Source organism: Sus scrofa, chromosome 15 (assembly GCF_054392235.1).
Source record: "Sus scrofa isolate SSC_HxYL_T2T_F1_AM1 chromosome 15, Sscrofa_HxYL_maternal_Yorkshire_Landrace_v2.0, whole genome shotgun sequence".
NCBI lineage: Eukaryota > Metazoa > Chordata > Mammalia > Artiodactyla > Suidae > Sus > Sus scrofa.
Window position 1 is genome coordinate 86,207,024 of NC_139397.1, and position 13,915 is coordinate 86,220,938.

The window sequence follows — 13,915 nt, forward strand, 5'->3', positions numbered from 1 at the left end:
TCTACTTTATCCTGATGTCAAGATGAGCAACACAGGCTGAGTTTTCCTTTTGAACTTTTTGTTTTTTTTTCCCCACAAAGTTTCTGTTTGCTCCTCTTTATCTACTAAATCACGAGTAGCATTTAAAAAATATTTATATTGGCTGTACCTAAGCAAAGAGATTTTTTTCAATTCTCTTTTGTTATCTATTGTAAATGATAATGTCTGTTTATCCTCAGTATAAATATGAATTTATTTGGGAGTCTAAAAAAAGAGTGCATAATGGTTATATTGTATTTTTCTTCTGGTTTATAACTCAACTATTTTATATTGTTTACCAAATTACATAGTAAGAGAAATGGAAATAAACTGAGTACTTGAGGAATTTCAGTATCTAAAGAGACAATTGAAGAATCTACCTCTAATGGAATTCTGTTAAAAATAATTAGAAAATTAATTTACTCTAAGGAAGTGGTACACTTTATAATGTCAGTAGCAAATGTTTATCAGCAAAGGAAAAATCGCTACCTATGGTTGGTGTGCCCACTGAATAAACTCCTTAAAAAGTTTAGTTCCTGGTAAACTGTACCAGGTTTGGAGGGATATTCCAGTTACCACAGTCATAATTCTAAAGTGACCAACCAGAGTCAATTGTGCTATGGATGAACAAAGAACCTTTTCCTCTATTTTAGTGCTAGTAAATGGTGTTCTCATATTTGGCAGAGCAAGTAATAGAGTATGCAGCAATGGTATTGGCACAAACAGCAACTTCTGCGTCTTTTCCCACTGCATAGTTAAGAGATGAACATACCAAAGGAAGATGGTAGATCATTTCTCCCTTCCTAATTCCCCTAATTCTTTGCCAATATTTACCAAGTTTCAGTATTTTGAGTATCACCTTAAAGATCTGTGCATTTCTATTTTTCATCTCCTACTATTTAGCTGAAAATTTCCTGAAATCATGGTACTTTTTTCTTAAATAAATTTATTTTAATGTGCAATTTTATATCATAGGTTTGGTATTATAATTTTACATTTTAATACATTAAAATAAATGCATACCATGAAAATTTATGAATTCTACATATGTTACACCTCTTGTATTTTACCTCTTGTATTTTACCAGTACTACACAAGTCCCATTTTGTGAAACAGTGAAGATCTGTTTCTTAGGTGGATATTTCCTCTACTTTTGTGCCCTCAAGTTAAATAAAGAAATGTAGAGAAAAGGAATCTTGTTGAGTTTAATATACAGGCCTTTATCTAAGTGAGCTTAACTAGAAACTTTTTAAGACTGGTGACACTGACAAAACTACATCGTTAAAATAACCAAAGAACACATCTAATCCAAGAAACTAAGATTCAGCATGACTAATATTTTTAAGACATCTAAAAGGAGTTCTTTGATAAAATAATGTCTAGCTGTATCTGAAGCATAGGTGAGCTTTAAGTATATTTTACACAAGTCCTGCCCATTAATTTCTGAAAAACTTGAAGGTAATTATTAGACAGTTTAATATTGTAGATAGGATCTTGGAAACCATGTTTAGCCAAGATTAATTCAGAAAATTTACTAGCCTTTCTGTGCTCATACTTTTTAATGGCAGCTAATCCATGATAAGTGCTTTCTTCCTCCACCCTCAGATTAACCTATTGTGCCTTTTTACGACTTAAGATTTTTTAAAAATTACTTTTAGTTTAAACCAAAGGCTGTTTAATAGGAAGTAATCAGTTTTCATAAGTATTCTAACTTTTTTCTTCCAGAACTTGAAGAATCCAGACAGAAATGCCCACCCTGCTGGTATAAATTTGCTAACATGTGTTTGATTTGGGACTGCTGTAAACCATGGTTGAAGGTGAAACATCTCGTCAACCTGGTCGTAATGGACCCTTTTGTTGACCTGGCCATCACCATCTGCATTGTCTTGAATACCCTTTTCATGGCCATGGAGCACTATCCCATGACAGAGCAGTTCAGCAGTGTGCTGTCAGTTGGGAACCTGGTAAGGCTCACTGAGGATTCCTCTACCCATTGAAAGAATTCATTATCACCTTAGTGAATTTCACATATCACTTTCAAATTAAATATGATTTAATTGGCCATGTATACCTGGACAGCAAAGTTTATCATCAATTTTTTTTTTTTTAATTTTACAGCTGCACCTACAGCATGGAAGTTCCCTGGCCAGGGGTTGAATTTGAGCCATAGCTGCAACCTATGCAACAGCTGCAGCAATGCCAGATCCTTTAACCCACTACACCAGGACAGGAATGAACTCATACTTCAGTAGGATTCTTAACCCACTGCACCTTGGCAGGAATTCCTAGCACCACTTTATAACTAAAATATATTGCTACAGTTAAACAATGGAAAAGATACAAAGATTTTTGTGTATGGTTTGATTTATAATTAAATTTAAATTGCTCATTCATTAAAAAGATTATTATGAATTATGGAGGGCATAGGTCTATGATAAAATCCAGAGGTGCTTCTCAGGTATTTAGAATAGATTCTTTAGATATGTCTACATCTGCTAAACAAATATAAAATATGCTAAGTAAGATCATTTTGAAATATCATTTTTACAATACCTGAAGACAGATTTTTAAGGGTGGAAAGGTCATATAGAGATTATTATTTCTGTTTGAATTTGTCCTACAAATTTAGGAATTTATAAATGATTAATTTTGCATATATTTTACTTAAATTTTTGTATTAACATTCATAGATACATGATAGAATGCTAGAAATGGAAGTAGAGTGGTCTTTTACAGAGAAACAAAATGAATAAATTCAGGCAACAAACATATATTGATATCAATATAAGAGATTTATTAACTTTTCTTGAACTTCCAACTTGATAAATGAAAATATAAACAGGTTGTATATTGATAGTAAATAATATATTCTGAAGTATAACACAGAGTATTTTTAGGCTTTGAAGTAACCAACTATTTTTTTAATTATAATATAGATAGGTCTTAACTGACAAAGTTTACATATATATGCTGACCACTTATTTTGACTAGACATTGTAATAAATGATTTACATAATATCCCTTTCTCTAGGTTCTTACATAGTCAGTTCTAAGGTAAATACTATGAATGTCTCTGCATTTTACCATGGGGGAAAACTGTACTCATGAGAAATTGGCAGAGCAATTGGAAACTCCGAATACTACATTAGAGACCCTATAAGATATTTCAGAGACTGCTTTTAGCTGTGGCCAAAAATCACAGAGCTTTAGGAAAGGACAATAACATTATCTAGTCCAGATGTCCACATACATATGAATTGCTTCACCAAAATCTATAAAAAGTGAGCAAGGGATGAAAGAAAGCTTTATGATGGTGGATATTAGGAAACAGCTCAAATGGGCTTAAGCAAAAATAGAGGTAATTCATTACTTCAAGTTACTAAAGTTCCATGTGTTAATCTGACTAGATTCAGATTCTCAGTCAATGTCATTGGTAGTTAGCTTCTTGCCAACTTTTTCCTAATATATTTCTTTCATCTCTGGCTGGGTATTCAATCGATGGCAGAGTTCTACCAACTTTTATCCTACTGATACAGCTCCTGGGATTGTGCCTCCTAACTAGTAGTTTTACCAAAAGCCCAATAGCTGAATATCATATGCCTGTTTGGAATAACATGACCATTTCTAAGCCAGTCAGTTAATCTCATTCTAGGGTTGGAAGGCCCTATTTGGACAAACCAGAACCATGTCTTATCACTAGAGACAGTAAATGAATGCAATTATGAAGAAAAAAATAAATGAATGCAATTATGAAGAAAAAAAATAGGTCTGCCATTACTAGAAAAAGAGAGAGTGGATGCTGGAAAGACATGAACAAGTGGACAGTTCAAAGTGGAACTTATGTGTTAAGGAAAATAAGATTTGTATTTGAGGTGAATCATAGAATAGTAGAAAATATATGGACAGAATTCACATTCTTCTTGAGTGCATGTGGAATACTCCCCAGGATGAGCTATAGATTAGGTCATAAAACAAGCCTCATTAAACTTAAAAAGATTGAAATTATCTAAAGTACTTTTTTGCACAAAAAATGAAATCATAAATCAATAAACAGAAATAAATTTGGCTAGTTGATAAATATGTGGAAATTAAAAACACGCTTATAAGTAACCAATGGGTTAAAGAAGAAATCACATACATGGGTGAATTTCCACTTAAATATTCAATAAATATTTGGAAAAATTAGCAAGACTCTCATGTTTCTGAGTTGGCTACTGAAGTAGAGCATCACTCCATTTACTGAATTAGCAAATATCAGAAGAAGCAAGGTTGTGCAGAAAAAGTAGTAAAATGAATTTTGGACCTGTTGAATTTGAGGTGCTTTTGAGATAATTATCCAGTGGAGGTGCTAAATAGGGGGAAAGGGACGCCGTTCTGGAACTCAGAAGGTATTCTTGAATGGAAAAATAAATCCCAAAATAATTTTAATTATAAGAGGAAAATAAGAGTAAGAAGGTCCAGGACAGAAAGACGTTTGAAGAAATCCAGTGTTGAATAATTTGTTGGAGGAAGAAAAGCAACTGAGAAGTATCCAGGGAGGTGTGGCTCACTGAAGCCAGGACAGAAAATATATTAAGGAACAAGAATAGAAAAAAATGTGAAAAAAATCCCAAAGAGGCAAGTGAGATAACTACTAAAAATTTCAATTGAATTTAGCAATGGTGATGTTGGTTACATTGGTGAAATTGGTTAAAGCAGTTTGTGTTGACCAGCAGCTCATGGAGTAAATTAAAGAAATAGAACTAGCGAATATGGACAAGTACTCAAACTCTTAAAGAAGCTGGGCTATGAAAAGAGGACAGATGGTGGTAGCTAACAGGGGAAGCAGAATGCAAGGAGAGTTTCTTTTTGAAGCTGATAGTAGTTTTAAGGTGGAGAGGAACAGAGTATCTGTTGGTGCCTGTAAAATCCTAACAGGAAACAGTCAGTAGCAGGAAGAGGGTGAAATTACAGGTTCATTGAGAAAGTGGATTCTTCAAGAAGTCCAGAGGAGATACATAATGCAACTGCAGAAATTACAGAAAGCAGGGACACATCTTTCATTTTCAACAGGAATAAAAAAAGCAAAGTGTGGTGTGGATGTAAGTTATTTGTAGGCAGAAGGAAACTAAGTAAGTTCAGGTGGGCTGACTTCCATTACCTCTGAGATGCAAAAGTACTGAGAGTGGAGGATAAAGAAAAACGTTTGAAGACACATGGAGGAGGAAATTTAAAATAGTTGTAGAGAAAGAAAATGGAGAGTGCTGCTTCTCTTTGGCCAGGAAAATAAAAACTGTTTTAAAAAGCATCCTTAACATCCATAGCACTAGTGGTGACCTTGTTTACTATAGCTAGTATGGAGACTTCTTAGCACTGCAAGGCTATGGGAGGGGATGAAACTATTAGGTAATCATTTGGTGAGTTTTTGGAGTGCTGGGGAGATCAGAGCCAGAGCCAGGTAATCACAACGAGTTAGTTGAACCTTTCATTGAAGAATATAAAAATAAGAATATTCATTTTATTGTCAATTCTTATACTTTTCATCACTTGATAAACATTAAATATAGAGTAAACAATTAAATATTGATTTGAATACAAACCATTTGAGGATACTAATTTCCTAGAGCTAAACCAATTTTTGGTTGAGGAAAAATTAAATTGCTCAATAGTTATTTATATTCGCAAGAGTCTTCACTCATGTAATAAACATTTCTTATTTAGGTCTTCACTGGGATCTTTACAGCAGAAATGTTTCTCAAGATAATTGCCATGGATCCGTATTATTACTTTCAAGAAGGCTGGAATATTTTTGATGGTTTAATTGTGAGCCTTAGTTTAATGGAACTTGGTTTGGCAAACGTGGAAGGATTATCAGTTCTCCGATCATTTCGGCTGGTAAATTAACAGGGAGTAACCATAACATTTTTATTAATAATTTAATTAATTGTCATTCTTATCTTAGTAAAATTTAAAAATTTCTTTTTTTTTTCTTTATTTTGTCTTTTTGCCTTTTCTAGGGCTGCTCCCGCAGCATATGGAGGTTCCCCGGCCAGGGGTCTAATCGGAGCCTACCCCAGAGCCACAGCAACACGGGATCCGAGCCGCGTCTGCAGCCTACACCTCAGCTCACCAAAACGCCGGATCCTTAATCCACTGAGCAAGGCCAAGGATTGAACCCCCAACCTCATGGTTCCTAGTCGGATTCTTTAACCACTGAGCCACGACGGGAACTCCACAAAATTTCTTGTAATTTTAATATTATTTGAATACATTTCTAACAAAGAAGATGGTAATTTCTTCACCATAGTTTTAATGGATAGATAAATTTTGTTCAAATGAATATCCAACAGTTCTTTCCTTAGTAATTGAATGGCAGGGCTAATGTAGAGAGAGAAAAGGGGAGTCATAGATAATCCCATATCAAATTAAATAATACAATACATATCTCTTAGCTGTGGGGTTTGTTTAACCATGATAAGGTTTGGCTGGGGCTTTAAATGGGCTGCTCTTTCTACCACAGGCTCAGGAATTATGGAGTTGCCCACTTTGCCTCCATAGAGGCCAAGATCTGGGATTGGGTAGAGTGTACAAGGAAAGAGGACAGAACTTCCAGTATATCTGCTTCTTCACCCAAGTCAGGAAGTCAACAAATCCACTCTCTGAGAAGAGTTGCCTATGTTATAATTTACTTTTAAATAAAGTGTCTTTCATTTAATCTTTATATTTCATAAGTTTATGGATCTTTTAAAATTGAGACAGAATATCACTTGATACATTTCCATTTAAAGTTTGATTTATTTTATTATGCTGTTTGAGTTGGCTCTAACTTTTTGTGATTTATTTTCAAACAACAGGGATTATATATAGTTAGTAAAGATAGGTTCATGTAAGCAACATTATCTTAATGGTGAGTAGTTTCAAGACTATTGTAAAGTACATTTTGAAATTCCCAGACCACTTTCAAATTTGTGTTAAGATCCTTAGAGCAGTGATTTCCTTTCCTGGTCTTCATGGATAGCTATGAATCTAATTTGAAGTTAGAAACACTCAAAACAAAACAAAACTACAAAAATTAGGAATGATTATATAATGAGTAAATATAGGCAGTTAATTTTTAAAAGTTTAATGGATCTTTGTGATAATGTAGATGCAGTTTGATGAGATAAAAAGCAATATCATTAGCATCTTGCTTAGTATATCATGCTCTTTTGCATTAATTATTCTCTGGAAATAAATTAAACATTTTGGTGCTTATATTTGCTCCTTTGGGTCACTTAGTTGCCATTAAATAATGTGCTACTCTTGGCCTGACATTTACTGAAGCATCAGAAATAAAATGCTGATGCTGTTTAACAGCAAATGGTACTCTAGAGGCCTTTATGAGCTAATAAAACCGACAGGTCAGGCACAGTGGTGGAGAGCCATTTACACACTAAAATGAGCTGATTAATTAAATCACTGAAGACATAAAAGTTGGCAAAATACAGCGTTTTACTCAAGTCCAAATATTTCTTATTTGAATATAATAAATCTCCTTGAAAAAAGCCTAATGATAGAGAAAGCTAAAGTTATAACAAGATTAAAGCAGCCTAGGTATTTAAAGGAGTTAGTTGGTTTTTCTCTTGTACCGTATATAATTTGTGTTAATGTTGTTTGCACTTCACATTTCACTGTGATATTTCAAGTATACTGAAAAATATTCACACTTAGGGCTTTTGGATGATGAACACCTATTCTTCTCTGAAACAGCTTCTGCTAATTAATCACCATTAATCTTAGATATCTCAGTTTCTTACAGAAAAAAAAAAGAATAGTATAAATGCTTATGTAAGATTCTGGAATATTTTATTAATCTTACTCTTAAAATGCCAATAAAAAACTGTATGACTATTTTATTTACAATATAGACTATTTCAGAATGAAAAAATATCCCATGGAATTAAACTAATACATTTTCTAAATAATAGTTTGGCAAAGAAATAATCCATCACCCTAAACTTGAGACACTCTAGATTCTCCCTTTAAACAAATATACAAATTCTTCAGAATGCAGAGCAGTAACAGCCTTCTTGCTTTTGTTTCCAGCTTAGAGTTTTCAAATTGGCAAAATCTTGGCCAACACTGAACATGCTGATAAAGATCATTGGTAACTCAGTCGGAGCTCTGGGTAACCTCACCTTGGTGTTGGCCATCATCGTCTTCATTTTTGCTGTGGTTGGCATGCAGCTCTTTGGCAAAAGCTACAAAGAATGTGTCTGTAAGATTTCCAATGATTGTGAACTCCCGCGCTGGCACATGCATGACTTCTTCCACTCTTTCCTGATTGTGTTCCGGGTGCTGTGTGGAGAGTGGATAGAGACCATGTGGGACTGCATGGAGGTCGCTGGTCAAACCATGTGCCTTACTGTCTTCATGATGGTCATGGTCATTGGAAACCTGGTGGTACGTAGTAAAAACATTTTTCTCATTTTTCAGTAAAAGGTAATATAATCATGAAAAAGTGTGTCCAATAGAACCATGTTTTATATGTTTTTTTGATCAATTCTCAATTACTCACAATGGAAGAAGTCAGTTAGTTCATACTGTTGAAATCCACATGAATTTTTTCTCAATGTTTGCATATCCATTGTTTTTTATTTTTTCCAGTTTTATTGAGCTATAATTGACATGTAACATAAACTCTTAAAATATCTTTTGAATCAAAGTTGTTCTTCATTTTCTACATCCTCTTCTATTCCATGGAAAGGGCCATTTCTGGCTTTTATCTTTCTTTTTTTTGTTCTAAAGCATGCAAATGTTACTAAGAACAGTCAGTCATTCATTCTATTTATAAGTACTAACAATAGTATCACTTGAAAATATTTCAAATTTGGTTTATTGTAAGTTAGAAAATAAAAAATAGTGATCGTCTCAATCCATTCAAAGCACATAAGGTATTTGGTGCCAAAGTATGAACAAGCAACATTAACTCAAGAATCATTATCATTCCTCTGTAAAATGAACCATGCCCAATACATCTCTATTGAGTCCTACAGTCATGGGAAAGATGATTGGAAAATATATTTGGCACTGTGATGTGACATCCACTCAAAGAGGATTAAAAATAGAAACTAGTAAGTGAAAAAGTGTGAAAGCAAATTGTTATATGTCAAGTTCACAAGATGGAAATACTGCTTTACAATGACAAAGATGATCAGGGAAGGCTTTGTCAAGGTGTTCAGACCTCAAATATATTTAGATGAGATATAAGACTTATCTTGGTAAGAAGATAGACCTTCCCAAACTAGGAAACTGTGGACCAAGTAATTGAGGAAGAAAGGACAATATGATTCTGTGAAAGGAGCAGGCTTTTATATTTTAAATATAAAATTATTATACTAAGTTGCTTTATTAGGTCCCAATCTAGTAGACTAGAACCAGGATTGTCATAACCAATATTTTACTTTTTGGGGGGGGCCACATTTGCAGCATATGGAAGTTCCCAGGATAGGAGTCACATCAGAGCTGCAGCTGTTGGCCTACACTACAGCCATAGTAACATGGAATCCAAGCTGTGTCTATGACCTGCACCACAGCTCACAGCATCACCAGATCCTTAACCCACTGAATGAGGACAGGGATTGAACCCACATCTTCATGGATACTAGTCAGGTTTGTTTCCACTAAGTCACAATGGCAACTCCCCGAAACCAATATTTTATTTTATTATTTATTTATTTGTTTATTTATTTTTTTGTCTTTTGTCCTTTTAGGGCCTTACCCGCAGCATATGGAGGTTCCCAGGCTAGGGGTCGAATCGGAGCTGTAGCTGCCGGCCTGCTCCAGAGCCACATCAACACCAGATCCGAGCCGCATCTGCAACCTACACCACAGCTCATGGCAATGCCAGATCCTTAACCTACTGAGCGAGGCCAGGGAACAAACCTGCAACCTTATGGTTCCTAGTCAGATTCATTTCCACTGTGCCATGATGGGAACTCCAAAACCAATGTTTTAAAATATGCGATTTATAGACTTAATCTCCTTTCGCATAAGGGTAACTTCCAGTTCCCTGAAGAAAGAGAAAAGGGGGGGATGCAATAGATTATCATTTATTTCTATTTGTCCCAAGATTTAAACCTTCAAATTATTAGCTTAGTTAATTCTGACTTATTCTTAAAATAACAAGAAATGTGAATGGTATGCAATCCAGAAACATGAACAGGCTTAAAACAATGAACAATTATCTCTCAGTTTCTGTGGTTCAAAAATTCGGTAGCACTTTATCTGAGTGGTTGTGGCCCTGGGTCTATCATAAGATTGCTATTAAAATGTTGGTGGGCAACCCAGTTATCTTAATTAAGATTAAAGGATCAGCTTCTAAGAAGACTCACTCTTATAGCTATTGGCAGGATGTCCCAGTTCCTTCAGCAGGCCTCAGTTTCTCTCCATATCTATCTCCCCATAAGGCTGTTGATTATCTTCATGGCAGGGCAACAAGCTTCTCCCAGAACAGGTGATACAAAACAGAGGACAAGGAGAAAGCCCTCTTTATGTTCTATTCTCAAAGTTACATACTATCATTTCTGCCATATTTTTTTTTCATTAGAATCTAGTCACTAAAATCTCACACTTAAGAAGGGATTAGGCTTTAGCTTTTGAAGGGAAGAATTATCAAATTATTTGTAGATGTATTTTAAAGCCACCACAATCCCAAGTACAACTTACTTGCTTTCAGAGAAGTATAGGGTTACATTGAACAGAAAGAAAAAGTCATAGGATTACATAGAAGAGAAACAAAGAAATGGTCATAGTTTTGTATTTAAGATTTGATTTGATTTCACTTACAAATTTGTCATACACTGGAAGAAGAGAATAAAAGGTAGAGAACAGAACTCTTTATGACAACAGTGAATGAGCAGATCAGATACAAGCAATGGGGAATTCATAATGAGAGTAGTAGAAAGTAAGTTTGGGACAAGACTATAGAGTTTAATTTACAGGAAGCCTGATTGTGCATAACAAAATTGGATTTTTTTCTCTAGACAATTCAAAGCTACAGATGGCTTTTTATTGTAAAAGTGGCAATGAGCAAGTAAAATTTTGGTAGAATTTATGTAGCTAGAAAACAGAATGAATTTAAGAGGAAAGAAATTCAGTATATCACATATCATCTATTCGTTTACCGAAATAAGACACATCTCTCTAATATGTAATTGCACAGAGAATTAAAGCTTAAAAGAGAATTTCAGAAAGTATCCAAACCTATGAAGGACATTTCTTATTAATTTGGATTGTTAAAAGATAATAATCCAAAGATAATAAAAGGTATAGTCTTTAAGATAATAATTTCCATCTATTGTCATAAATTTAAATTCTGTACCTTTTTAAAAATATTAAATAATCACCCTTTTTTATTATAAGTTAAAAATACTCCTCTTTTTGTGATACCTTGGATATATTTCTGGAATAAGATAATAATAATATCTGTCATGTTTACCACAATTAAGGAAATGTGTTCTTATCACATTTGTTTAAATCAGACTGAATGAACTTGATGCAATGCCTCCTACAATTCTTCCTTATCATTTTCACCAGAAAGGGTAATGTCCCCTAAAGACAAGCTGACATAACTCCCTTTTAACATGCATAAATTTCCATAGGGTACTTGATCACCAGAGATGTGAGTAATCCCTGCCTAATCTGCAGACAAGACAGAGGTGGGGCTACAGACTGCTTTTCCCCAGGCCAGGGATTTTTATGGGCTATTATTCTTGGTTTGCTAACACTGTGGCCAGAAATCCTTTTACATATTCAAGGCAGGTGCTACAGAAAGAATACAATTTTTGATGATTACTACTTCTAGAAGTAGCTGACCCAGTCTCCTCTAAGTGAAGGTGGGGCATTAGTATACAGGAGAGATGTGAAAGTTTTGGGTCCTTCTCATCAATTAAGAATTAGGGAGCTCCCATTGGGGCTCAGTAGATTAAGGACCCAACATAGTCTCTGTGAGGTTGTGGGTTCCATCCCTGTCCTTGCTCAGTGCGTTGAGGATCCAGCGTTGCTGCAAGGTGAAGTGTAGGTCGCAGATGTGGCTGGGATCTGGTATTGCTGTGGCTGTGGAGTAGGTTGGCAGCTGCAGCTTAGATTTGAACCCTAGCCCCGGAACTTTCACATACCATAGGTACAGCCATCAAGAGGAAAGAAAAGAATCAGGACGGAGAAAGTATTGATACATCCAATATATTTCATTCTTGATTGCCAGATGAAAATTATGGTAATTTTTTTACTCCAAGAGACTAATTTGGGAGACATATGAAACAGTCATTTTCACTCAAAGAGTTAACAGGTCTGTCCATGAACACATGTGAAATAAGATTCCAGATTTTACTCCCTGAGTAAGTTTGTTGAATTGTATTCCCTTAAATTGCCTTTGATCACATCAACCACCTTTGTCAGCTGTTACGCTGATTGATACACTTTGGTAACGAAGGACATCTAGACGAAGGTGTTAGCTTGGCTCACATAAACATTTCTGGGGAAAAAAAAAGGTAAATTGAAGGAGGAAGTTCCCATTGTGGCTCAGCAAGTTAAGGACCTGACATAGTGACTGTGAGGAAGGGCTTTGATCCCTGGACTTGCTCAGTGGCTTAAGGATCTGGCATTGCCACAGGCTGTAGCATAAGCATAGGTTGTGAATGTGGCTTGGATCTGGTGTTTCTGTGGCTATGGCATAGGCCTGCAGCTGAAGCTCAGATTCAGCCCCTGGCCTGAGAACTTCCATATATTGCAGGTATGGCTGTAGAAGAAACAAGAAGATAGTGTAACAGAGGGTAGGTTAGATCATAGTAACAGTGATAGCAATAACAACAGCTAAAATTTCCCAAGCATTTACCATATGTCAGTAGCTCTGTGAGAGCCACGTGGATTTTTTAAATTGAATCCTTACAACAATCTTGTAAGCTTAGCACCTGAAAAATTGACAGAAGCTTAATTCTTACCCAACACTACAATTTTAATCAAAAAGAGCAGGCCATATAGATATAACAATAAATGACACACTTACAAATAGATACCTGCTCTGATGCTTTGAAAAAGAACTATATGTAGGATCTCATGCTGGGAAAGTTGACTGATATATGTTAAGAAAAAGTTCCTAATAGACAAAGAAAGTTCATTAATAAACCTTAAGAAATCAAATCTAGAAAACAATTATGGTACTAAAATTTAGTTTTATTATGGACAGAACCCAAAATGTAGTACTGAATTTTTTTCCCCTTCATGTATTTTTTTTCACCCAAATAATAAATTCAAGGCAAATCACAGTAAAATATGACTTGGAATTCCCATTGTGGCGCAGCAGAAATTAATACAGCTAGTATCTATGAGGATGTGGGTTTGAACCCTGGCCTTGCTCTCTGGGTCAGGGATCCGGAGTGAGCTGTGGTGTAGGTCACAGACTCGGCTTGGATCCCCCATTGTTGTGGCTGTGGCATAGGCTGGCCACTGTAGCTCTTATTCGACCCTAGCCTGGAAACTTCCATATGCCGCAGGTATGGCCCTAAAAAGACACATGCACCCCCCCCAAAAAAAACCCACACAATAAAATATGACTTCATTGGTGAACAGTTCTTAGTATGAACAACAGTCATGGTAGAGCAATAGAAAGATGTTAGTATAGACTCAGAATTATGTACAGTCCTTGCGGATCTTACCAATTTTTACCTTTCTTCCCACTATTGGCTAGACTAATTTTTAATTGGTTAGACAAAGGGGCTCTGGGCCTTCTTAGCTTATTGGAAAGATAGGACTATAGCAAGAATGCAGCATCCTTTTCATTGAAGTTTTACTTAAAATCTTTCCCAGGATTCCTCTTTCTCTTCTGTGCTGTTTACTTTTTGTCTTTGGACCCCTTTAGAGCTCTGTCCTTTTTTTGTCC

General features: G+C 35.3%; 2 protein-coding genes across 18 annotated transcripts in view; one reads left to right on the top strand and one right to left on the bottom strand.

Annotated features, from left to right (window-relative positions):
• Positions 1–13,915, bottom strand: part of TTC21B (tetratricopeptide repeat domain 21B) — an 875,896-nt gene that overhangs the window by 312,113 nt on the left and 549,868 nt on the right. The gene's annotated exons all lie outside the window — the stretch shown is intronic.
• Positions 1–13,915, top strand: part of SCN2A (sodium voltage-gated channel alpha subunit 2) — a 134,448-nt gene that overhangs the window by 83,648 nt on the left and 36,885 nt on the right. For all 17 annotated transcript variants that reach the window (XM_084999284.1, XM_084999282.1, XM_084999285.1 and 14 more), the window contains 3 exons: positions 1,744–1,982; positions 5,719–5,892; positions 8,083–8,439. In XM_084999284.1, coding sequence (XP_084855410.1) covers positions 1,744–1,982; positions 5,719–5,892; positions 8,083–8,439 — 770 coding nt within the window. The remainder of the gene's footprint in view (positions 1–1,743; positions 1,983–5,718; positions 5,893–8,082; positions 8,440–13,915) is intronic.